This window comes from Myotis daubentonii, chromosome 10 (assembly GCF_963259705.1).
Source record: "Myotis daubentonii chromosome 10, mMyoDau2.1, whole genome shotgun sequence".
Lineage (NCBI taxonomy): Eukaryota > Metazoa > Chordata > Mammalia > Chiroptera > Vespertilionidae > Myotis > Myotis daubentonii.
Window position 1 is genome coordinate 53,719,899 of NC_081849.1, and position 27,534 is coordinate 53,747,432.

Sequence of the window (27,534 nt, forward strand, 5' to 3'; positions counted from 1 at the left end):
TAAGGAGGATAATTTTTGTTTTGTTAATCATTTGGAAGTTCTATTGGAAAACTTTAAAGTAGCTGTCTCTTCATGGTTTGACAATCCACAAAGCAACTGCTAAGTTGTTTCTGAATGAAGAGAAGGAGACCTCTTTAACCAATCCACAAAGCAACTGCTAAGTTGTTTCTGAATGAAGAGAAGGAGACCTCTTTAACCAATCCACAAAGCAACTGCTAAGTTGTTTCTGAATGAAGAGAGGGAGGCCTCTTGAACCATTTAGATTTACTGAGAGATCCGTATCGACTCCTGTGGACCTTACATATATAGGCACCTCCCTTGATTGTGCAGTCTGGCAAAAGGTCTTTTATACTGTTTGGACAGTTTCTATGTTATGTCCATCCTCATCTATAGGCTATAATGGAAATTTTAGGTCTTGATAAAGTTTAAGGGATGTAACACTAGCTTGATCCAAGGGGGGAAAAAAAGCCAGGAAGATTTGACAAGACCTTTAGTATTTTAGCTTCACATGGAAAACAGGGGAAAGAATAAAAAAGGTTTTGAAATTGACCTCTATCACATGGACTAACTAGACTTAGTTCCTTGTTTCTGATGGTAGCCACCAGTTCAATACAGAAAATGATGTGTTTGAATGTGAGAAAAACATCAGTATATTCTTGTCATTAAATTTTTATTTCATTTCTTAGAGTATTTTACCCTGTCTTAAGTGGTTTAGTAAACCTGACTATGGAACATATTAGATATACTCTGATATCTAGAGATAGTGTGCTAGGCACGATGCTGCAAGCATTTCACATTCATTATTATGACTTCCAAAATACCTGAGGTGCTCTGTTCCTGGTAGATACTTAGTAATTGATTAGTGAATGAATAGATGAAGGACTGAAAAGAACATCTGGAAGTGAATTTCCTATGTCGAAAAGGCATTACAAGTTCAAGGCATTTAAGAATCAAATTTGATTGATTAATGTAGTTCCTATTCTGAAAGAAAGCATCTTTCTACTTAGTTTAATTTATTAAACTATGTGAATTTAAAAGAATCTAGCAGTAGTTTCTATACTAGAATGACAATTCTGACTCTGTTTTTTGGTGGTTTTATGTGGTGCTTGTTCTCTGCTCCTTTCCCCCATCGACATCTGTCATCATAGCTCCAAGCAAAATGGATGGTAAAGTAACACGGAAGATTATTCCTTTTTGATTTCTCGACTTGCCTTAATTACAAAGTTCTAAAGCTTGTGCAGCTAAACAAGTGAACAAAAAATTATTCACAGCAGGTATTAATAAGGACCAACATTGCCTTAGCTTGATGATATGCATTTGAATAAAGACTCATGTTGGTGTCCTCTCATGGGTGGTTGGGGAAAATGATACACTTGTGTGCCAATCATACTGAAATGGCAGTTTGTTTCTGTAGTACTTGTGTGACTTGTACTAAGACATTTTAAGAAGGTCAGTCTGAAGCAAGCAGCCAGCTGTTAGGTTTATCAAAGATAAACTCCTGTAGAGTACAGCAGCATTTAACACACCAGTGGAGCATGAAAGAACTGCGCAAATTAAATTGAGAAAGCTGCTTGTCGAAGATGTGTATCTTTATATTGAACTCCACAGGATGCATTTGGGAGGTTGGATTAAAATACTGTATCAAGAAAAATCTCAAACCTTGAATTTTTTTCCAATAAAAAAGATAATTTTTAAAGATTTGTAGCTACTTTCCCCAGAATCTCTATAAAATGATTCATAGTTTTGTTTTTTAAAAACTCATAGTGCATCACAAAACAGAACCATGTAGCAATCATAGCCCCTTATGCTGTGATAAAGCAGAATTTATTGTTAATATATTCACAAGGTTAAGAGAGATTTGCCATCTCATTTTTTACCCTCTTTCTTACAGAAGTGATATAGATCTGTTTAAATTTCAAAATCCAGTGATCCATCTTTTGTTTGGTTGTAAGCAAACAGAGATGGAGCGTAATATATTTTTAAAAGTTTAGTGTGGCTCAGTGATTGAGCTTTGACCTATGAACCAGGAGGTCACAGTTCGATTCCCGGTTAGGGCACATGCCTGGGTTGTGGGCTCAGTCCCTTGCAGGGGGTGTGCAGTGGGCAGGCGATCAATAATTGCCTCTCGTCATTGATGTTTATTTCTCCCTCTCTGAAATCAATAAAAATATATATTTTTAAAAAAGGTTCAGAGCAGTTAAAAAACACACAACAGAATTAGAATCAACTTGTGTTTATTTGTTCTTTTTAGTGTACTGAAACGTTGAGCATTCTTTGTTTAGTGTTGCAGCACCATTCAGACTTTAAAAAAATTTTGTATGTGGGGGATATAAATTTTAATACATAGGTTATATGGTGAAGAGAGAGTGAGAGAGATACGACTTATCTTATTATAACTGTTCTGTACAGTTTACTGGGAAGAGAGAGTCAAGATGCATACCAAAAATTGTTTTAAAATATGTCCTCAGAGGGTTATCCAACAGCCTTTAGAAAAAAAGTAACAAGAGTAATTTTACCTAATTATTGCAGAGTAACTTCATAGTTCAATTAGTATCCTTAATTCTCAAAGTACTTACAATAATGAATGTGAATACTTTTTCACACATATGAAAATAATGTTTTGTTTTATTTGAGTAATGGTTTTGTGCAAATATTTAAGACTAGCAGATAAGTGCCAAATGTAGTGAATTTTAAGTGTAAGGCAATTATAGTTGTTAACTCTCAGCTTTGGCTGAGCGGCTGGACAAGTAGTGCTAGTTGCAATCACTCTTTCTGTAACTGAATACATGTTCCATAATCTTCAGGTGTATGACTGAGATTTTGAAATCTGACCATAGAACTCTTTCAGTAGTTATTCGAGATAGTATATATTTTATGTCTATTTTCCATGTGGACATTTTACAAAAGGGTTTGATAGAAAAATCATATGTTCTCTCCTTATAGGTGGGTTCATATTGTTTGTGCCCTTTATGTTCCTGGAGTAGCATTTGGAGATATTGACAAATTACGACCAGTAACACTAACTGAAATGAATTATTCCAAATATGGCGCCAAGGTGAGACAATGTTTTTGATTGTCTAAAATAGGAAGTTTTTTCTTACTAGTTTACATGGCTTTTTACCTACTGGTATATTGTTGACTATAGAGATGCTTGTTAGTAATCAAACTGTTTGTATAGCAGTTAGCACTAAATCATTTATTATTTATAGTAAAGTTTTCTCATATCTAAAATGGGACTACTTATAGTACCTCATTCACATATTAGTGTGGAATATTGTTCAATGATATTAATATGTGAAAAGTGCTTAGAATATTGCCTAGCACATGGTAAGCCCTCAAGTAATATCATCATTATTATGTCTGTGGAATTTTGGTTTATTTGAATCACATAGAGAATTATTGTTTTTTCATATACACTCTTGGCTTGCCTACTGTTGTTTGTATTGATATAATATTGGTTCACCACTTGTAGTTTGTGGATGCTTTGTAAGAGAATGCTATCTTCTAGAAATATTTGTACTCTGAGCTCTTTCCTGTTATTCCATTGTAGGAGTGTAGCTTCTGTGAAGACCCTCGTTTTGCTAGAACTGGAGTTTGCATTAGCTGTGATGCAGGGATGTGCAGAGCCTATTTCCATGTGACTTGCGCCCAGAAGGAAGGCCTGCTTTCGGAGGCAGCAGCAGAAGAGGTAGGTTTATTTAAACCTATAGTTGATGAATATGTTCATGAAGCTTCTCATGACTGTTATATCCTACATCAGGTATGCATCATAAATTAAACTTATAAGTTTATTTGCCTAGATCACTGGTCTAAAACATCAAGAGTTAACAATATATATGAGTTTTTTTCCAGTTTCAAAGCAAGTCAGATGCTTGGAAAACTTGTTAAAATTTTGGTAGTGAGATCTGATAGATGAAATGAAACATAATCCAAAGTGTTTTAAAGCATTAAAATGTCAGCATATTTTATATGAGAGTCTGAAATTGTATTTGGGCAATAATCTTGCTCTGTTACTCTCTAAATAAAATCATTACCTTGTCTTTAGAATCTGCATTTCTATCTCTTTATAATTATTTTTAATTCTATAATTTCCTTCTAGGTTTATTGGCTGTAGATTAAGCAATCAGTTGTTTTAAAAGTGTGTTTTGGAAGCTCCTTAATATTCTAACAAGGGGTCTGTAAGGTTAAAGCTATTTTCATGATGATATGAAAATGGTATATACTGCATTTATTCTTAATTCTCTCATAAGCAACACTGAAGATATCCAGAGATAATATAACATAGTAATATGATCAGGATAGTTTATCTCCACTTTGACTGGGTTCCACTCCATTGGAAGGAGGAACAAGGAGAGTAAGAGTGGGCAGCTTTCTTTCAAGGGCATGGAAATTTCACACCTCATTGGCTGGACCTTATCATATGGTCATATCTATCTGCAGGGAGGCTGGAGCGGAGCATTTCCAATTGGATAGCCATGGATGCAGTCAAAACTCAGAGGGTTCTAGTACTGACGGAAGAAAAGGGGAGAATAGGTATTGGAAGGCAGTGGTTTTTACAGTAGCTAGTATTTGCCTAATATATCTGTTTCATTCTCTAAACAATGTTCAGTCATTCTAGCTTTAGAATTAGGGTTTATTGTCCCTCAATCCAAAATTAACATTAAAACAGAACAAAAATTACTTGGGCTACTTACTCACTTTCAGATATCTTTTAGAGCAGAGAAGATTGATCTTTTTCCTAAGTCAGGCTTGGTCCTAATGTTTAACTCACTCATGCAAACATGAATCCCACCTGATAATTCAAATTCAACCTTCCCTACTTTAAAACAATAGAATAATACTTCAGATCTGACCATGTGGCTAAGGTTCAATATAATCTATATTTCCATTTCGCATTTTCTGTCACCAGGATTTAAAGCATGTCATGAAAAAGGTGTGTGTGTGTTTGCACTCTTGTAGCTACATTTTTGTATTTTATTTTTATAGCCATATGAAATAGTTATTATTAAGTCCATTTTACTAGTGAATTGTTTAGCAACTTGTTTCAAGCTGCAAAACCAGTAAATGATAGAGCTAAAATTTGTATCTAGGGCTTTATATTTCCAATTCTGTGACCGTATCCACAGCATTACAGTATGACATCTGTTGATACCATCCTACAGAATTACATTGTGTGTTTTTTTCTATGTTAAGGACACCTTAGATTCTTTTTTAGTTATTATTTCTCTTTATATTCTTTCTTATTTGTTTCTTTCTTTTTGTTTTTAATGTTATCGTTTTCCTTTGGGCTATAAAACCCCACCTTACTAATAGACCCTTTTACTATAACTTAGATAAAAACTTTATGGGTAGCTTATCTTTATTTCTCCTCCTTACGACTTCTTGTTATTTCATTAGCAGTCACATTGTAGATTACTTTTTTAGGCTATTTAGTTAAAAAATATTTCTGTTTCTGATAGAATAAGTTGTTTTCTTTCTTTCTTCCTCCCTTCCTCCCTCCCCACACTACTTCCCTCCCCTTCCCTCCCTACCTCCCTTCCTCCTTCCCTCCCCTCCCTCCTTTCCTTCCCTTCTCCTTCCTTCCTCCCTCCCCCCACCCTTCCTTCCTTCCTCCTTCCCTCCCCTCCCTCCTCCCCTCCCCTCCCCTCCCCTCCCCTCCCCTCCCCTCCCCTCCCCTCCCCTTTCCTTCCCTTTCCCTCCCTCCCTCCCTCCCTTAAATTAGGGGGGGAAAAGGCTAGTACTATGAAAGCTGGCTGTGAGAGCATTGTGTTTCCATATGAAGTTTTAGGGTTATATAAAGAGTTAAAGGGGATACTTAAAGTGTTTTATTGGCAGGACCTGGTCTTCCTAATCCATTTTTGTCCTGGTAGAATCTGTCCGTGCATTGGTAGCTAGTTGGACATGTCCCACTTATCTTGTTGGCTAGTTCTGTATTTTCTTAATATATTGTTGTTTTATAATCTTAATCTATATATGCATAACTTTGATATTTAATGATAATTTCTATTTAAGGTTATTAAAATCTTATTTATTTTAAACAGAATTTTTAATATTTAATTTATGGATCAAATATACAACATACGAGTTGATTTAAGTATATTTAAATCCATAAGTCCCTTTAAAGAAAAATATTGTTAATTTGACATTGACATGCAGAATTAAGTTTCTAAAGAAGCAGATTTTATCACTATGTGTATAAATTACTTTTATAATTTATTTTAGAAATAATAATGTTGGAGAGTTTTTTAAAAATTATCTCTTATGTTAGGTTTTCTATAACCTTTTGGAGTAAAAAATGTTTACTTTCTTTCCCTGTTTTTTTGATATAGGATATAGCAGACCCATTTTTTGCTTATTGCAAGCAACATGCAGATAGGTTAGATAGAAAGTGGAAGAGAAAAAACTACTTGGCTCTACAATCTTACTGTAAAATGTCTTTACAAGAAAGAGAGAAGCAGCTATCACCAGAAGCACAGGTATGGAATTTATGCCAAACTCATGTTTATTTGAGGTTATGTATTTCAGATCTCATGTGTGTTTGCCAATGGCATATGAAATATAGTGATGAAATTTGGTTAGTTATTTAGGAAATGGGTTGTCATTAAGTTAACTGGAGAGTATAGTTTGTGGCTAAATACATTGTTCCTCATCTAGTCAACAGAGCAACCATTTATAAAGCATGTTTCCAAATACACTGAGAAATGTGGCTTAGAAGAAATTATCCTATCCATGCAATATGTCCCCCACATCTTTTTCAGTCTGTTCTGATGTTTATGCAAAGGATTTGATCAGTTTGCCCATCATTTAAAATGTATTTCTGTGTAAATTAAGTAAATTTATGGACACTATTGCAGTTATTAAGAAGAGAAACTTCAGCTTAATCAAATTAGTTTATGACAACTCTGATCATAGAGTAGGACAGTTATTACTAGGGGTAGACGTAATTTACTGTAACCCAAGAATTACACAGTATATCTTAAGGACCATGGATAGCTATTCTTGCCTTGACATAGGGAATTCAAGTATCTGTACTTTCTCTAAGCATGGAGATAAAATTTTTAAGGCGTATATTCCATTTTAATATCTTTTAAAATTTGTATACATATTTTTATAGGCAAGGATCAATGCCCGGCTTCAGCAGTATCGTGCCAAAGCAGAACTAGCTCGATCTACCAGACCCCAGGCCTGGGTTCCAAGGGAAAAATTGCCCAGACCACTCACTAGCAGTGCTTCAGCCATTCGGAAACTGATGCGGAAAGCAGAACTAATGGGGATCAGCACAGATATCTTCCCAGTGGACAATTCAGATACTAGTTCTAGTGTGGATGGAAGGAGAAAGCATAAGCAACCTGCTCTCACTGCTGATTTTGTGAATTATTATTTTGGTCAGTATAGACACTGATGCATGCACATTTTCAGTGAAAACAATTTGCTAATGAAAATATTTGATATTTTTAATTTATTAGTCATGCTGCATGTATCAAGCAGAAGCATGTTTGTTTATTTTCCTAATAATTTGTGGGTTGTTGTAAAATGCTAGGTTCATATCTTTGTGCATAGAGTTAAAAGCGTTTTAAACAATGTAGGTTTGTCCATGTGACATTTCGATGGCTGGCTTCTTCCTTTGTGTATTTTGTATATCAGCTTTTATTTTCCACTAACGTAAAATTGGATATTTAATTTAAATAGAGAGAAATATGCGTATGATTCAAATTCAGGAAAACATGGCTGAACAAAAGAATATAAAGGATAAATTGGAGAATGAACAAGAAAAGCTTCATGTGGAATATAATAAGGTAAGTTGGCTGTAGGACAAATAATATAATTGATCTTATTGATGATTTTTTTGGTGATTTTTACAGCATTACTTCTTATTTTTCATTTTGAAATTCTTCTGGAGTTTTTAGGCCCTTCCCTACAACTCCCATCCTTCATTGTCTTCATTATCATCTCTAACACTTATTGGGCACTTGCTATGTTATGTGCCAGTCACAATTTTGAGACCTTTATATGTATTTATTCATTTAATTCCCACACAGCTGTATAATGTGGATTATGCCCATTTTCAGAGAAGGAAACTCCTAAACAGGTGAAGTAATTTGCTTAGGCTTATGTAGGCCTTTGAGTCATAGAGTGGTGTTTGAGACCAAGCAGTTTGACTACATTCTTTATTCCTAATCCCTGAACTGTGGAACTTCTCTAAGTTTGTAGAAAACTTGGAAACTTCTTATTAAATTACTATTTTTATCTTGAATTGTAATGTTACTTTTGATTAAAAAAAATACTTCTCAGTTAAAATTTTTATTCTACCTCCTCATTCTAATGATGAGGGAGCTCAAAAAGAAAGATCATATAAAAGCAAGATGTGGCTAAAATGTTAGGTAGTAAGTAACATGAACATTTGGTATTGACTTATTGTTAGATAACATTTTAAGTGATAAAAAATTAGTAGGAAGAAATATCCCATAATTAGCCACACAACAGTGAAAGAATACTGAGATTACATTCAGAAGACCTGGGAGTTCTTGCTAGTTCTGTGATCTTGGCCAAGTCAACAAAACCCTATGTTTCTTGGTTTCCTCATTGGAATATGCTAGAAATGCTTTTTGATAGTCACAAGAATTAATTAGCAAAATGTGTGTGAAATTATATAGTAAAATATAGCAATATATAAATGTAGGTATCATTGTCATTAGGAAAATTGCTTACATTTTGTTGAGGCTTCTTAACTAATTGGATACATCTCTCAGTGGTATGTAACTTGGATATATTAAAACTATATGGAGTATAAATATAAATATTTTTGATATTGATAAATAATTTATATTTTTGCATATTTTACTATACATTTTAATGGTTTACTCATTTGAATTATTGCATTGTAGCTATGTGAATCTTTAGAAGAACTACAAAACCTGAATGGGAAACTTCGAAGTGAAGGACAAGGAATATGGGCCTTACTAGGCAGAATTACAGGACAGGTTAGTTTCTTTCCATTTGCTATCTTCTGTTCTTGTTCTCCATTTTCTTTTCAAAACTCAGATCTCTGATACAACTGTCACTTTGCTAATTGAAGAATTTGGTTTGATTAGGGCCAACTAATCCTCTTGGAGAATGATTTCTGCCTGAAATACATCTAGAGCATTAAAGCTGCCTCCTTAGAACCTGTAGGTTAATTTGGTTGTTTTAACAGCTGTCTTGTTTGCAAAATTTTTTCATTTGCTCTGAGTGACCTGTGCTTGTGATGAAGTTAAGATTTGAAGCATGGGAGAACCAAGATGGCGGCATAGGTTAACGCCGGAGTTTGCTGCTTTGAACAACTACTTCAAAAGTGAAACCAAAAAACGGAAGGGACATCACCCAGAACCACAGGAACGCTGGCTGAGTGGAAGTCCTACAACTAGGAGGAAAGAGAAACGCACACGGACACTCAGAGGAGGCGCAGTGCTGAAGTCAAATTCTGAGGTGCAGAGCGGGCTGGCGGTGAAGGGCTTGGTTGGCGTTTTCAATCGGGAGGGAGTCGCAGACTCTGAGCTCCAGATACAGGCGAGTCTTTAGGGACCCAGACTCAAACGGGAGAAGCGGGACTGTCTGGCTTCGGTCGGAGCGAGTGCAGCTTTCTCTCCGAGCTTTGCAGCGGGTGCTGGGACTCAGAGAGGCAGAGCCCCTGGGGACAGGACTGAGAGCCGCCATAACTGCTCTCTCCGGCCCACCCTGTTGATCCTGTGCGACCCGCCCCGCCCAAGCCCTGCACAGAGGCATTTGCCGGATAGCCTCAGGCAAAGGCTAGATTAGCACCTCCCTAGAGGACAGAAGTTCTCTCACTGCTGACACAGCTGATTCTCATAGCCACTTGGCCTGGAGGTCAAACCCTCCCTGGAATTAGCTACAACAATCAAGATTTAACTATAAGACTGTGAACAAAGACCACTAGGGGGTGCACCAAGGAAGCATAACAAAATGCGGAGACAAAGAAACAGGACAAAATTGTCAATGGAAGATATAGAGTTCAGAACCACACTTTTAAGGTCTCTCAAGAACTGTTTAGAAGCTGCCGATAAACTTAATGAGATCTACACGAAAACTAATAAGACCCTCGATCTTATATTGGGGAACCAACTAGAAATTAAGCATACACGGACTGAAATAACGAATATTATACAGACGCCCGACAGCAGACCAGAGGAGCGCAAGAATCAAGTCAATGATTTGAAATGCGAGGAAGCAAAAAACATCCAACGGGAAAAGCAAAATGAAAAAAGAATCCAAAAATGCGAGGATAGTGTAGGGACAGCTTCAAGCGTACCAACATCAGAATTATAGGGGTGCCAGAAGATGAGAGAGAGCAAGATATTGAAAACCTATTTGAAGAAATAATGACAGAAAACTTCCCCCACCTGGTGAAAGAAATGGACTTATAGGTCCAAGAAGTGCGGAGAACCCCAAACAAAAGGAATCCAAAGAGGACCACACCAAGACACATCATAATTAAAATGCCAAGAGCAAAAGATAAAGAGAGAATCTTAAAAACAGCAAGAGAAAGAAACTCAGTTACCTACAAGGGAATACCCATACGACTGTCAGCTGATTTCTCAACAGAAACTTTGCAGGCCAGAAGGGAGTGGCAAGAAATATTCAAAGTGATGAATACCAAGAACCTACAACCAAGATTACTTTATCCAGCAAAGCTATCATTCAGAATTGAAGGTCAGATAAAGAGCTTCACAGATAAGGAAAAGCTAAAGGAGTTCATCACCACCAAACCAGGATTATATGAAATGCTGAAAGGTATCCTTTAAGAAGAGGAAGAGGAAGAAAAAGGTAAAGATACAAATTATGAACAACAAATATGCATCTATCAACAAGTGAATCTAAGAATCAAGTGAATAAATAATCTGATGAACAGAATGAACTGTTGATTATAATAGAATCAGGGACATAGAAAGGGAATGGACTGACTATTCTTGGGGGGGAAAGGGATGTGGGAGATGTGGGAAGAGACTGGACACAAATCGTGCACCTATGGATGAGGACAGTGGGTGGGGAGTGAGGGCGGAGGGTGGGGCGGGAACTGGGAGGAGGGGAGTTATGGGGGGAAAAAAAGAGGAACAAATGTAATAATCTGAACAATAAAGATTTAATTAAAAAAAAAAAAGATTTGAAGCATGAGTTAACTCCTACCACATTCCCCACCCTCCACCCTCAATTTAGCAGTTTTAAATTCTTTGTCATATTTTCTTCTGACTTGTTCTTATATTTAGTCATTTTGTGTTTTAAAAACATATTATTGATTTTTTTTCTAGAGGGAGAGGGAGAGAGAAAGAAACATTGATGTGAGAATTTTTTAAATGTAAAATTTAAAAGGCTAATGGAGAGATGAGATTCATTTTCGTATTGATTTGCCTTTGAGCTGTGTAAGAAATAGTTTTTGAAACTTTAAAGTATAGTTTTTCCCCTTCAGCAGGTATTATTATAGTTGTGAAAAAATTACTTTACCCTTGAACATTTTTAGCTTGTGCTTGTGTTGAAAAGAAGAATCATTGCCAAATGGATTTCTTTGAATGTTCTTTTTTTTTTAGTACAGTGTATATAATTCATAAATTAAGAATTCATTCAAGTAATTTCAGTTATATTTTTTAAGGATGATGGAGACACAGTGGTACTTTCATTATGAAAGTAGTTTTATTTGTGAACAGTGACTTTCAAAGAAAAGATATTTTTCATTATACTCATTTCACAGGTGTACAAAGAGTCAAATTCATCATACAATGTGTGTAGACATATTATTTTAGGAAGCAATATACACTGATATGTATTGTGACATGCTAGTTTTGAGGATGCATCTGTGAATAGAATGTATGTGGCTTAACTATTTATATAAAAGCCAAAGTGACCGTTACTACTGAATGACCAGAATGACCAGTCGACTAGTCACTATGATGCACACTGACCACCAGGGGGCATATGCTCAACGCAGGAGCTGCCCCCTGGTGGTCAGTGTGCTCCCACAGCCAACCTCCTGCGGTCAGCCAACCTCCCGCGGTCCCTCCCCCCAGCCAGTCCACCAACCTCCTGCGGTTCCTCCTCCTACTCCTCCCCCCAGTTGGCAGGCTCCAATCAGCCTGGTCCCGATTGTCCCGGCCCCGATTGGCTCTGATCGCAGGACAGGCTTAGGGACCCCACCCGTGCACGATTTCATGCACCAGGCCCCTAGTAATGAATGATACAATTTAAAAGCTGAGAATGAATACTTGCTTATGCAGAACTGACCTTTGTTTCTATCCATAGGTTGTTGATGGATATTTGGAAGATTATGGTGTTTTATATATATACTAGAGGCCCCGTGCATGAAAATCGTGCTTTCGGGGGGGGGGGGGGCGTCCCTCAGCCCATCCTGCATCCTCTCGCAGTCCAGAAGCTCTTGGGGAATGTCAGGGAGCAGGCCTAAGCCATCAGTTGGACATCCTTAGCACTGCCATGGAGGCAGGAGAGGCTCCCATCACCGCCGCTGCGCTTGCCAGCCGTGAGTCCGGCTTTTGGCTGAGCGGTGCTCCTCCTGTGGGAGCACACTAACCACCAGGGGGGCAGCTCCTGCATTGAGTGTCTGCCCCCTGGTGGTCATTGCATGTCATAGTGACCGGTCGTTCTACCTTCGGTTGATTTGTGTATTAGCCTTTTATTATATGGGAAATTGATTGATTGATTGATTGAGAGAGAGAGATAGAGAGACATCGATTTTTGTTGTTCCACTTATTCATGCATTCATTTCTTGTATGTGTCCTGACTGGGGATAAAACCCATAATCTTGGCATATCAGGATGGGATGATGCTCTAACTAACTGAGCTTCCTGGCCAGGGCTGGTGTTTTAAATTTTATATTTAGAGAAGTTAATGTTGAGTACAAGCCTATTACTAGTTTATTTGCCAAGCTAGCATTATCTTTTGGCTTGATTTGCAAGTTAGTCTCGTAAGAATCTGCTATAAAAAGGCATTTCCATTTATTAAATGACTTTTAACAGAAGCTCCGATTTTCTTGTGCAAATATAAAATGCATAGCAGAGGTAGAATTCATTTGTACTGCTTGCATGACACTTTTTTCCAGTTGGTTGAACAGATGCCGGCCCACTGGGCCACTGAGAAATGACTTTGATAGATGGTTGCTGTCTGAGAAGCCAGCGTACTACAGATTAGTAGAAACCCAAAGAGATTCTCATTCGCTTTGTGGAGAGTTTGGTCCAATAAGATAATTTTTCTAATTAACCTAGGGAGCACCAGTGTACTTGGGATATTGAGGAAAATAAACGGCTTCAATATTCTTTTTGTCAAGGTACTGTGTGTATTTTTTAAAAATGTTCTTAAATGCTTGTCCTTGTCTTTCACTTTCTAAAGCTAAAGGACAAGTTTAATTTTCATGTTTTAGTGTTCCCCTGAAAATGATGGAAGTAGCTGCGAAACAAAAACTCATTTTAATTCTTTTTCCCGGTGTAATAGCTAGTAAAACATTCCCCCTCACAATCCTAGCACTTTCAGTTGACTTGAGTGGCATAGAGGGGAAAATGTTGCAATAAACTGCATTTGTTCAAACCAATAGAAGTTGAACATACCGGCAATATTGCGGGCACCCAAGGAGCGAAAACCAAGTAAGAAAGAAGGAGGCGCACAAAAGACGTCTATTCTTCCTACAGTACTTTATAGGCAAGTAATGAAATTATGGCAGATTAATATTGTGTGCTTTTAAGCTAATACTTTTTAGTAACAAGATATTTCAAGTATTTGAGAATGAATTATGTCCACACCAGAATTTAAGTTAAATGCATTTAAAATTATTTTTATTAATACCTTAATCAAAGATGTTTTCAAGTGTAATGTTAGAAGAGGTTTTTACTCCTCGCTTAATAAGATATATGAAATGACTTTTTGTATTTTTTAAATAACTGAGGATATATGTGCATAAGCTTTATGGAAATGAACAGTCCTCTTTGGGGAATTGGAAAGTGACTTTAAATAATGTAGATTATTATTTTTATAAATTATTAAACAATACATTAGATAAATAGGCATTTTTATTTTCCTTGAATAAGTTTTAGAATTCTGCATGTGTTTTTAGGTATTGATGGCTATTATATATATATATATATATATATATATATCCTGAATTATTGCCTTTGTACAGTGGTGGGTAATGAAGATAAGTTTTAGATTTGAACCTGTCTACCTACATTTTTCTCTCTCTATGCTAAGCTTTAATACTTTTGATAATTTTTTTTCCAGACGTATTTTGTTTTTTAGTTTTTTGGCTCAATATTTTACAGTGTCCACCATTATAGTAATTTTACATAGTCAAGACTACTTTCCATACCTTAATAGGTTACAATATATTCTTTTCCCTCCCTCCCTCCTTTCCTTTCCTTTCCTTTCCTTTCCTTTCCTTTCCTTTCCTTTCCTTTCCTTTCCTTTCCTTTCCTTTCCTTTCCTTTTTCCCTTTTTCCCTTTTTCCCTTTTTCCCTTTTTCCCTTTTTCCCTTTTTCCCTTTTTCCCTTTTTCCCTTTTTCCCTTTTTATTGAATTTATTGGGGTGACACTGGTTAAGAAAATTATATAGATTTCAGGTGCACAATTCCACAACACAGTATTTGTGTTCACCACCCCAAATGATCTTTTTTTATTGTTAATCCTTACCAGAGGATACTTTTCAGAGCGATGGAGGGAAGGAGAGAGAGAAAGAGAGAGAAACATTGATGTGAGAGAGACACATGGATTGGTTGTCTCCCGCACAGGCCTTGACCGGTGTCCAGGATTGAACCTGCAACCCAGGTATGTGCCCTTGACTGGGAATTGAACCCTCAACTCTTTGGGGCTCGGGCCTGTACTCTTATCCACTGAGCTACACTGGCCAGAGCTCAAAGGATCTTTTTTAAAATATATTTTTATTGATTTTGGAAAGGAAGGGAGAGGGAGAGAGAGTTAGAAACATCAATGATGAGAGAGAAACATTGATTGGCTGCCCCTTGCACACTCCCTACTGGAGATGGAGCCTGCAACCCAGGCATGTACCCTGACCAGGAATATAACTGTGATCTCCTGGTTCACAGGTTGATGCTCAACCACTGAGCCACACTGGCTGGGATTTTTATTTTATTGTAACTGATTAAATGAGAAAAGTTTAGAAGATGCTAGACTTATTTGTGTGTATATATACATACACATATGTGAATATTCATGTAAAACTGCATATATGCTTATGTGATACATAACTATGCCTACAACCTCTTCCTTTTTCAGAAGTAGCAGCTATAGCCACAGTAGCAATCTTTATACTTATTTTCCATTCCTGTTTGAAGGCTCCCTCCATAGGTAATAGCAAATAACTTACTTGAAATGTGGAAAAAGCCCCATTAGTGTCTGAGTGTACTGTGTGAAGACTAACATTCTCAACCCAGCTTTTCCCAAACAAAACTTATTCATTTGGAACTATTCTAAGTTTTATCTCTACAGTTAATTTTTACTTTTGACTATATTTAGGTGATAGTTAGGTGATTTTTTTTTTTTTTTTTTTTTTTACTCTGGACAATTTTGTGTATGACCTTTTTTTTTTTCTAGGATTATTTAAAAAATTCAAAAATCATTGCTGTTTCTGTACATGGATAGCTCTTTTAGATTCTCAACAGCTCTTCCCTTAGTCTTTACATTCCCAGTATAAATAATTATACCCTAGATTTTCAGGACATGGTGCATGTGCTCTCAGCAGTTGCCTTTTTGCACAAGAAAAGTTAGATTCCTTAAAAACAAACAAAAATCCAAAATAACAGTAACACCAATAGTAAAACTCCTCATTCTCTGCAGTAAATATTTATAGTATATTTTTAAGATGCAAAGTCTGATTTTGAAAAGAGACTTATGTATATATGTACCTTATTTACATGTTGGAGGTTCTTTCAAAGATTTATAGTTAATGGTAGGAAAGAAACTGAATTTTGTTTGTAATGATACTTCCTTTGTAGTTTTAGAGAGGTAGAAAATTTATATTTTTTGTTTAATAATGTATATTTTTAAAGAAAAATTTAGCTAATGTTAAATGGGTTTTAAGTGATAATTAAAATTAAGATAAAGATGTTGAGAATAAGTATCTCCTATAAGCCCTGCTCCAAAAGGTTTGTCTCTAGCACTATTTAAATTTATATTAGATCCATGCTATTTTTCTATATTTTCAAAAGTATTTAGAATTAATAATTAGTTATTGACATTAAAAAAAGTTTTATTTTGAAAAAATATTTGACTTCAACAAAAGAAATAAATTAATCAGTACAAAATTTTGAAATTTAAAAACATTGCTATCAATTAACTGTTCCACTATGATAATTATTATTCTAATACTTTATTTGCTGCCTCTATTCAAAGTTGTGGAATTTGTAAGAAGAACCATGATCAGCATCTTCTTTTGCTGTGTGATACCTGTAAACTCCATTACCATCTTGGATGTCTGGACCCTCCTCTTACAAGGATGCCAAGAAAGACCAAAAACAGTTATTGGTAAGTACAATGGAGAGAATGTAGATGTTAGAATTGGGTTGGCTTCATTTCAGCAGTGTAAGATGACGTCTTATATTGCTTTATAATAAAGTGTGTGGCACATTTTAAAATTGATACTTCCATAAGTATTTTTATTCAACTCTATTGAGGTATAATCGACAAAAATGGAATATATACTTTAAGGTGTACAACTTAATGATTTGATTATAAAATAATCATCACAACCAAGCTAATTAACATATTCATAACCTCACATTGTTATTGTTTTCTATTTTTGTGATAAAAATGCTTCTGACATACATGTTTATAATAGTATCATGAATAACACAGTAATAGCTTATTTTTGAGAAATGAATTTTAAGTTAATGGAGGCTGTTTTGGTATTTTAGTGGATTTTTAAGGCATGAATTCTGTCTAGTGTGTTTATAAATTTTCTTTTACTTCATTATAAGAATTTCTCAAATGCTCTATTTGTTTTGAAATGGAATTAATTTATCAAGAATTTGCCTCCGTATTCATGCTTTTATTTGTAATTTACTATTTTATTTCTAAATTAGTGTCACTGAAGGCTTTACATCTGGTATTTGTCATTTGTGCTAGTTATATATAAGTTAAACTATTCTTTGCAAATCTAGAAACATTTGGCATGTTTCTTAATTATTTTTTTCCCTTAACCTGGGCATATTGAATCACTACAGATGTTTGATAAAAGTTTATGATCCTTATGTTGAGTTCTATCCTTTTCTTAATTTTAGTCCAAGGGACAGATGTTCAAATTTTAATAGGTTGATTCAAAATAGGAAGAATATGGGACAGAGAAATCTTTGGAATGGACATGATATTTTTTTATACAAATTACCTTTCTAGTTTTAGAAAAGAATGAACCCCAAATTCTTAAACGGTAGTCTATACAAAAAGTCATTGTGTGTTTCTTAAACATATTAAACGTGTTTTACTCATTGTTGTATCTCATGAAGCTACCTCTATTCATTGTATTAGGAAACATATTTTTTTCACCACTATACAGGATTGATTTTCATAATGTTCTTTTGTCAGTTTGTCATAAGACACTCATACTTGTCTGCCCTTCTCGAATATACTGGAGTGTATTTCTTTTGATATTTATGTGCTTTTGAAACCAGATTTTAAGAAGGTACTGCTATATCTTATTGGAATGCCAGCAGTATTAATAAGTATCCTAAGTGAGTTTCTAAAATGAAAGCCATTTTATTAGTCTCCAGGGCTAGGGTGCTTAAGCCATGATCTTGGACATGGAGATGTGTAGTTCTCTCCCTAAGTGGGATTATGCACTTGTCTGCAAGCTCTGGTTTTAGTGGATGAGAGTTTCTGGAATAACTTTAGATGAAAGAGCTGGGTCATTGAAGCAAACAATGTCCCAGAAGCTGGGACCTTGGCTTCCACTCCTCAGGACTGAGCCCCCAGGGTTTACTCTCTTTGCAACCAGCCAGGACATTAAGAAAGGGACTGTCTGCAGCTCCGAAGGGAGAGAGGCACTCCAGAACCCATAATAGCCCTATCTGAAAAAGACTAAAAAGGGCCAACTGGTGGTTCCACCTGAAAGATATCTTGTGACTATAAAAGAACCCCAGGTGACTCAGCATAGCAGGTGAAAGGTTAATTTTTAAAGGGACACAAGAGTCACCTATTCGGTCTTAACAGAACATATGAGACCCTTGACATCCTTGGCTTGTACCAATATAAGGGAAGACAGGCAGCCTAAAAAACAATATTTTAACCCACCTCTCAGCTGCCACCTTTAAGACTGTTTAGTTTCTCAACAATTCCTGGTAATGCCAGGATATCCTGCTTCCTTAATGTGAAGTGATTTAATGATGGCCCTAGGTATTAATATCCAGTTTCTTAGTTTAACCCAGAAAAATGACCACTCTGTAACCAAGACTCATTCAACCCTCAGTTAGGTTCCATCCCATCCCATATATAGTCTGCTGTCAACCCAATAGTCTGGGAGAAGGTACTACTTGGAAGGGCCACCCAGGTACCCCCTGTATAAATTAAACTGAAAGAAATGGCTGGATACCCCCATAAATGACAGTACCCTCTGAGACCAGAGGCCCATAGGGGACTAAATCCCCTCATTGACAAGTTCCTTCAGCATGGACCCAGTGCCTTCTGGCCTCCAAAGTTTCTGATAAGAAATCTACTGCCCGGCCGGTGTGGCTCAGTGGTTGAGTGTCAACCTATGAAGCAGAAGAAATCTACTGATACTCTCATTGAGGATTCTGTGTGACGATTCTGAATTTCTCTTTCTGCTTTCAAGAGTCTCTCTGTGTTTTTTTCTTTGCAAAATTTAATGATAATATGTCTTAGTGTGGGATTCTGAGTTTATCTAACTTGGTGTTCACTGAGTTTCTTAGATATTTGTACTCATGTAGTTCCATCAAATTTGAGTCTTCAGTAATTTCTTCAAACATTCTCTCTGTCCCTTTCTCTCTTCTCCTTCTGGGACTTCCACAATGCAAATGTGGGTTTGCCTGCCGATGTCACACATGTCCCTTAGGCTCTGCTCTTTTCTTCAGTCTTTTTCTTTGTGTTTGACAAATTTGATAATTCCCACTGATTCTTATGCCTGCTTAACGTTGCCTTATTTCCCACAAAAAGTGAATTTTTCATTTCAATTGTTTTCATTTCAGCTCCAGATTTCCTTTTGCTTTATTTTTTTGGCTTCCTCTTTATTGATATTTCCATTTTGTTCATACATTGTTTTCTAGACTTTCTCCACAACTTCCTTTAGCTTAGTGAACATCTTTATAACTGTTGTTTTAAAGTCTGTCTTATAGATCTGCCATCAAGTATCCTGACACTGTTTCTGTTTACTTAATTTTTGTTCCTTAAATGGACTATACTTTTGCCTTTGTAAGCTTTGTTTTTTTGGTCAAAAACTGGATATTTAAATTTAATAATGTGGTAATTCTGGAAATGAAATTCTCCTCTATTTCCAGGGTTTGCTGTTTTGTTATTATTATTTATTACTAGAGGCCCAGTGCACAAATTCGTGCATGGGTGGAGTCTGGCAGGCCCGCCTGGTGTGGTGGGGAGGGGTGGGATAAGGGACACAGGAGGTTGGCCAGCTGGCCCTGCCCCCTGGTTGAACTCCTGGTCGAGGGGAAACTTTACATATTAGTCTTTTATTATATAGGATTATAGTGGGATATCTTTGCCTGAGGTATAAACTTATGGTCTTATGTCTTTCCTGAGCTTTTCCCTAAGCAAGCATGGTCACTTTCTAATTTTTATTTTGCACTTATTTTTGAATGACCTAATCTTTAATGTATGGTTCCCAAAACGGGAAGAAGAAAAAAATGAAGGCGGAGGGATAAAAGATGCCAGTCTTTTAAGTTCTGGAAGTCACTTCAGATTGAGTATCTTGCAGTAATAGAGGGAGGTCACTCACCTCTTTGTCCATGCTTCTATGATCAAAAGTAGCAATCAGAGCACAGAACCCAGTATTTGAAGTTAGGGCTTGTTTTGCCCACCTTGGATCTGAACTACTGTGTGCAGCTAGTGCAGGAATATGTGCACAACTGCCTGCCATGTGGCTTGGGATGGGCATTGGACTAGCTGCTAGTAGGCAAGAGCTGAAGTTGACTGGAATTAACAGTTTGCCTGTGCAAGCCTTTCCTTGGAAGTTGCAAGTCTTCAATAGAATCCAGAGTTCCAAAATAGTTACATCAGGTAGATTTGGCTAGTGCAATTATATTCCAGCTAGAGAAACAGATTCCTGTTGCATGCTACTCTGCTATCTTCTTCCCATCCCCATGTTTTTAAAAATGCTTCATCAAATTCTTTTAATAAGTTTTTTAAAAAAAATATATTTTATTGATTTTTTACAGAGAGGAAGGGAGCGGGATAGAGAGTTAGAAACATCGATGAGAGAGAAACATTGATCAGCTGCCTCCTGCACACTCCCCACTGGGGATGTGCCTGCAACCAAGGTACATGACCTTGACAGGAATCGAACCTGGGACCCTTGAGTCCGCAGGCTGACGCTCTATCCACTGAGCCAAACCGGTTAGGGCTAATGAGTAAGTTTTTATATTTCCTCTTTCATAAATGGTATGGGTCACTAATAAAAAGACCCATTCATTTTTTCAACATTTTTTAAAATATATTTTATTGATTTTTTACAGAGAGGAAGGGAGAGAGATAAAGAGTCAGAAACATCGATGAGAGAGAAACATCGATCAGCTGCCTCCTGCACATCTCCCACTGGGGATGTGCCCGCAACCCAGGTACATGCCCCTGACCGGAATTGAACCCGGGACCCTTCAGTCCGCAAGCCGACGCTCTATCCACTGAGCCAAACCCGTTTCGGCTTCAACATTTTTTAGAAATGATTTCTACAGAGTTTTTTAGTTGGCTTATCATTAAGCTTATCATTAAGATTAAAGGATATGATCGCTATAACAGGAGTAGAGTCATGGTCAATAAAAGACTGATTTTCAGGTATCACAGTACATGTCACTTAAGGAAAAGTCATGATTTTCAAAGGGAAACCTTTTTGATTAATGCTGAATTTCTTATGTTAGTTCCTTCACTTAAACATGCAGCATTATTATATATCTATATTATGAAAGGCCTGTGGCCCCAACACTGTAACAACCAAAGACTGGCATGGGTGGGTGGGGCCGCACGATTTTGCACACTGGGTTTTTAGTGTTCTTATAACATTTATAGGGGTACATGGAATTACCTTAAGTATATACATACTGTTGCCATTCTTATTGGAATGTATATGCCTTTCTGTATGTATAGTCATTATATACCCTGTGACCACATATACCAATGTATATTTTTATATAGTCTTCACAATGTATGTTTTTATATATTCTGAATTTTATATTTGTAGAAACCAATGCTAACACTAGGAGGTAAAAATAAATGTATGAACTTATATTTTTTCTTTATATAGGCAGTGCTCAGAATGTGACCAGGCTGGGAGCAGTGACATGGAAGCAGAGATGGCCATGGAAACTTTACCAGATGGGACCAAACGATCAAGGAGGCAGATTAAGGAACCAGTGAAATTTGTTCCACAGGATATGCCTCCAGAACCCAAGAAGATTCCAATAAGAAACACGGTAATTTATTCCCTATTTATTGTATTCATCACAAAATTCTGAGGCCAAAACTGAAGAGGTGAGAAAGACAAAGCATGAACATATACATAGGAGCCAAAGAAAGAAACATGTATATTGCTGTTGGTCATTTTTAGGACCGTATTGTTTTACATTATGAAATATACCATACATACCTGAGAATTTATAGTTTATTTATTCCACCTAAAGCATAATAATAATGAATACCTGTTATTAATATAATGAACTTACCAAGCAACTTCAAAAATAGAGCATTACTAAAGCCTTTGGAGTCCACTGTGAATTCCTGGGCAATCATATTCCCATCCATTTAGCACAGAAGTCAGCCCCTTCCTCAAATGTATATTTCTCATCTATTTTTTTAAATTACACTCCAAATGTATGTATTCATAAATAATAAATGGTTTTTCTGGTTTTGAATTTTGTATGAATGGAGTCACACTTTTTTCTTCTGTTATTGATACTTTGACCAACAATATATTGATTTGATTCATACATGCTGGTCATTTACTTTCACTAAGGTGTGATTTTCTTTTTTGAAAGAATAGATCATTATTTATTTTATTTTTTGTTCTGTAGATTGCCAGTTTTGCTGTTTGCATCTTGCTTTTATAAACAGAAAAAAGTATTTAAGTATTTTTGTAAATGTCTCCTGCAGCACGGTAACAAGGAGTTAGAGTATATACTAAGATGTGGCTTTGTTTAACTATAGGATATTTGCCCCTTCAGTTTTGTAAGATAATTCCACTGTTTCCCAAACCAGTTTACACTCATACCAGTCATATATAATGTTACTATTGCTCTCAAACTTGTATTGTCCACTGTTATTATGCTCTTTAATGTTATACATATAAAATGGTATATCATTGCTTTATTTTGCATTTCCCTCAGTGCTAATGACGTTGAACATCTATTTATTTATATAATTTGGTTGCTTCCCTGTGTTTGTTTCTATGTATTAGGTAGAACACTGTTTCCTGGAATTGGTAGAGTGGCCTTGTGCAATAGGTGACCTGTGGCTGCGCTCACAGTTCTGTAGTTGAGCCTGGATTGCTGTTGGCATCTTGGGGAGGAGTTGACCTCTAGGCCAACTGGCTGTGATAACCAGCTGCAACTACAGTGGGAGAGTTGCTGTCCAGGAGGCCAGGCCCAGCTCTGAAGCAAGGCAGGCTGATGCTAGTGCTGTGTCTTGGGTCTTTTATTGATAGGTTTGGGACATGCTGTCACTAGCTTGTTTGAAAGATTTTAGCAAAGTCTGAAGCCTGAACCAGGACAGGCCAATGATATGGAAAAGCAGCTATAAATAGCTTGGTGGGGCTGCAAATTAGATTGGGTGGGGTCTCAGGGAATCCTCAGGTCTGAACAAATAGTGTGTTCCAGGCTGTTATGGCTGCCAGTCAACCCTGGGAGAGGGGAGGTCCTAGCTCAGGAGCAGTGGCCCTTGCAAGCACCTCTGTATGGGAGAAAGCTGCCCCTGAGTTCCTGCCCCGGTGCCAGACAATCCAGTTCCTACCAGTATGTGTCTTGGTCCCCTGTGCTGGAGCTTGGAAGAAGCTGGACTGTGTAAGTTTGTGCACTGGCTCTTTAAGAGGGACACCTGGGATTCCAGCAGCCTCTGTGTCACTGAGCCACAATCCCTGCTGGTTTTTAAGGCCAGAAATTATGGGGACTTCTCTTCCCAGCTCTGGAAACCTGAGCTGGGGGTCTGGTGAGGGGCTGGGACCCTTTGTATCTCACAGGCAGCCTCCACAGAGACGATCTCCTTCCAGATTAAAAAAACAACACACTTGGGTGCCGGACCTGCATGTTCTGCACCTCCATGCCTCCTACCAGTCTCATGTGCTTTCTTCTTTACTTCTCTGGTTGTAGGACCTCCATTCAGCCAGTGTTCAGGCGGTTCTGAATGATGGTTGTTTTCTATTTCAGTTGTAATTTTGATGTAGTTATGGGAGGCGGCCAATATAAGCATTTACCTATGCTGTCATCTTGGTTACTTGTTCTATTCCCATTTAAAAAATTAGTATTTAACTATTATAACCTCTATTTTATTCAAAATCATACTAAGGAACAGATAGCCTGAGTAATTTACCTGTGATCTTATAGATACTAAGCTAATAGAAATAGGATCCAGATAGCCTGATTAAGAACGCATCTTTACTGAGGTCTGTAGAACATTTAGGCGAGGTACAAATAGAGTTGTAAAATATTTGGTTATTATGTAGCATAGTTGGGAATGTGGTGTTCTAATCTGACAGCAGAATGTTCATATGTATTTCCACAGCATAGTGTCATGGGAATGCAGGCACACGTCAACTTACTGTCTCATATAACTGAGTTCATTCACATTAAATATAGATTCAGCACTCTTTTTCTTTGTACTCTTGAGTGTGAGCAGTTTTCCTTTTCAAGCTTGCTCAAGAGCATCAGCATCACTCCTGTCAATCTTAGTGCAATAGTGTGGAAGTTAACAAAATGCTTGAAGGTATTCTACGTTGAGGAATCTGACATTAAAAAAAATCAAACTAAAAGAAAAGAAAACATTTAGAAGCAGCAAATTAATAAGTACACCGACAGCATGCATATAGATGAGCCACAAGTTTTTTCTGTTGTTCTATGTTGGTTTGCTTTTGCTTCCTCGAAGTTGTGAATACTGTGAAACCTGCTGTGAGGGGAAAAAAAGAGTGTGTGCTTTTGAATTGAGTGAAATTGAAAAAGTTCATGGTTTTCTGTCCTATTTTTTTTCTTTCCTAAGTAGTCACTCCAGATTTATCTAAAACATTTAGCTTATTGAATCTCAACTTTTTGATTAAGCAACGAATATCTTTTTTATTTGATCACATGCTTTGATCATTGTTAAGAGAGATGGGCCCACAGAGTCAATCTTTGTGCTCCAGTGCCTCCTTTGTGCCATCCAAGGCTGCTATTAGAAGAATGGCATCCACTTTTTCCTGCTGACAGGCAGTTCCCATTTATCATGGCCTGAGAGTACAATGGGGAATAGAATACAGTAAGCCTTACTATATTTTTATTATTTGGATACTGAGGAAAGTCCATTTTCATTTCATTTTACTCTGGTTTCCTTAATAAGGATTTATAGAAACCTGAATGAATACAATATATTTTGAGACATCCAATTCCATAAGATGTAGGTGCTCTTCAAAGTGAGTAGTCCCAGAATTACATTTTTCTCTTAAATTTTTTTCTACTTGAAGGTGATAAAAAGATTAGTCAGAAAAACAACTTGAAAAAAATTATATCACTAAAGATTAGATGTTTAAAAATAATGGGCCAGAATCCGAGGCTCCACACACTTCCAGCAGCTTAGTGACTAAGGGTTGGGTTAGGAAAATGAAAAGTCATTGTGGAGAATTAGGGACTAATGATGTTAAGAAAGCTGTCACCATAGGTTGGGGAGCTCTGCTGAACATCAGAGAAATCGTCGATGAAATATTTATCCTGAAGCATGGAGCAAGTGGGGGGAGCTGGCATCAGGTCAGAGAACTTGACAGTAAAGATCTCAGCCTGACGAGCCCTGGTGAGCTGGTGGAAAAGGAATTTGTGGGGAAGTGAGCAAAGCCACCCAGGACTGTGATGTGGAAGTTAATGAAAGGTCCACAGGCTGGAGCAGCTGACAAAGCCAAGCAGCAGAGAGGCCCAGGACCTCCTGAGAAAAGTGACCTTCACCTTCCCTCTCTGTTTCAAATCTGAGGTTACTGACATGGGGCTATACAAGGAAGGAAGTTCCGGGAAATGAGGTGGCTGTGGTCGTGGTGGAGATGGATGTGTGCCAGACTGACCACAGGCACTCTAGCCTAGTGCCTGACTGCTGTTTTCAGCAGTCACTAACGTAGTGCTTGCTTGTCACAAGGGTAGGTGCTCTGAATACTGACATTTGTGAACTCCTTTCTGCCGCCCCTTCTCTTTCCTCTTTGAGGACTGCAGTATTGTCTTTTTCATTCATACTGTCCCAGCTCTGAGCATTGTGCAAGGCAAGCAGTGAGTTCTTGATAAAGTGGTTAAATGAATCACTGACAGCATGAATGCAGACAGTGAATTGAAGAGTGATGAAATAGCAAGAGGATGTTACCTGAGTGTAAGCCAAAGGAAGTGAACCTGGGCTTTTTCAGGCCCAGCTGTATTTAAAACGGAGAGAGGGTTAACTCCTTTCCTAGCTTGCTGAATATACTTTCAGCTGAGCCTTCACAATGTTTGCCATTCAGTTATGACTGAATCCCAGGTTTTCTCTCTCTCATTTTTCTTCTTAAAAAAAGTTAATTAAAAGGGAGTAACATGAATGAAGTAAAAAATCTTTAAAAATAAAGGTTCTTGCGATAGATGGTACGTCAGCTTCTGTTACCCCAGTGACTTCCTTTCACTCTTCCTCTATTTATAGAAGCTACACAAATGAGTTCAGGACTTTTCTCATTAGAGACTTTGGCAGAGAGAGTCCCTTTTATTTTGACTGCATTAAGCAATTCCTTCACAATTCCTATAACTTCTGCCATCGGTTGCCAGTGTTTACTTAAAAAATTGGCTTTGGTATAATTTATTTTTAGTGGTTGAGCTGATTCTTTGAATCTACATCAGTTGATATAGTAATATCACTTTATAAAATAATAAATTTCATGTCTAATTATACATTCTGGAGAAAACTAGTAGTTTTAACTTCTGCATTGATAGCCATTGATAACAAATGGGGATAATTTTTTATACATTTTTCATTTATTATAGAAATGAAAATGTTTAGTCTTTGGGACTAGAATCTCATCAACACTAATAAAAGAGAAAAATGGTAATTGGCGTACGAGCTACCCTTTTCATTGGCTAATCAGGGCTATATGCAAATTAACTGCCAACTAAGATTGGCAGTTAACTGCCAACAAGATGGCGGTTAATTTGCATATGTAGGCACAATGCAGGGAGGCGAAAGGGAAAGCAGGAAGAAGCCCCCTGCCACTGACAGTGATCGGAAACCCAGGGGGGAGCTAAGAGCTGGGGGGCAGGGCAAAGGCGGCCCTGGGGCCGCCTTTGCCCTGCCCCCCAGCCATGATCCGAGAATCAGGTGCCTTTTCCGCCCTGGCCAGTGATAGCAGGAAGTAGGGGTGGAGCCAGCGATGGGAGCTGGGCACGGTTGAAGCTGGCAGTCCCAGGAGTTAGGGGTCCCTTGCCTGGGCCTAAAGCGAAGCCCACAATCGTGGGGCCGCTGCAGCTGCGGGTCCCCGCTGCCCGGGCCGGACGCCTAGGCCAGAGGCATCAGGCCTGGGCAAGGGGCCAATCCTGCGATTGGAGGGTGATGGGGGTCAACGCCTGAGGGCTCCCAGTATGTGAGAGGGGGCAGGCTGGGCTGAGGGACACTCCCCCCCCACACACACCCAGTGCACGAATTTCGTGCACCGGGCCCCTAGTTTATCATAATACAATTCAACTTCTTTTGTACTGGGAGAATTGCTTTCCTTCTCCCACATGAGAGCTTTTATAGGACAGTGAATTCATTAATATACCTAGCCCACCTTTAAATATAAGATCACCATACTTCAGCGATTTTCAACCAGTGTGCCACAAGAATTTTTAAAACATGCAGTACCTGACTATTTAGTCAGGGGCACTGACCTCTTTTCTCTTAGACTGTCAAATAAAAAATGACAACAGCCACTACAATAGCCATGCAGTGTGAATGAGTCACAATTATACTTATTTCTTTTGTCCATGTAATTTTTGGCAGAAAGTGTAATTTTTGGTGTGCCACAGAATTTTAGTAACTAGTTTATGTGTGCCATGAGATGGAAAAAGTTGAAAATCACTGCCATACTTCATATATTACTTGGATTAAGAAAAACTTTTTCTTGAATTAGTAAACTGTTATGTGA

The 27,534-nt window shown here is 37.4% G+C and overlaps 1 protein-coding gene across 7 annotated transcripts in view; it reads left to right on the forward strand.

Annotated features, from left to right (window-relative positions):
* The window catches only part of PHF14 (PHD finger protein 14), a 168,582-nt gene that overhangs the window by 34,015 nt on the left and 107,033 nt on the right, over window positions 1–27,534 (forward strand). For all 7 annotated transcript variants that reach the window (XM_059712435.1, XM_059712433.1, XM_059712434.1 and 4 more), the window contains exons 6-14: window positions 2,944–3,055; window positions 3,551–3,688; window positions 6,330–6,476; window positions 7,115–7,385; window positions 7,690–7,796; window positions 8,886–8,981; window positions 13,592–13,695; window positions 16,398–16,529; window positions 21,481–21,649. In XM_059712435.1, coding sequence (XP_059568418.1) covers window positions 2,944–3,055; window positions 3,551–3,688; window positions 6,330–6,476; window positions 7,115–7,385; window positions 7,690–7,796; window positions 8,886–8,981; window positions 13,592–13,695; window positions 16,398–16,529; window positions 21,481–21,649 — 1,276 coding nt within the window. The remainder of the gene's footprint in view (window positions 1–2,943; window positions 3,056–3,550; window positions 3,689–6,329; window positions 6,477–7,114; window positions 7,386–7,689; window positions 7,797–8,885; window positions 8,982–13,591; window positions 13,696–16,397; window positions 16,530–21,480; window positions 21,650–27,534) is intronic.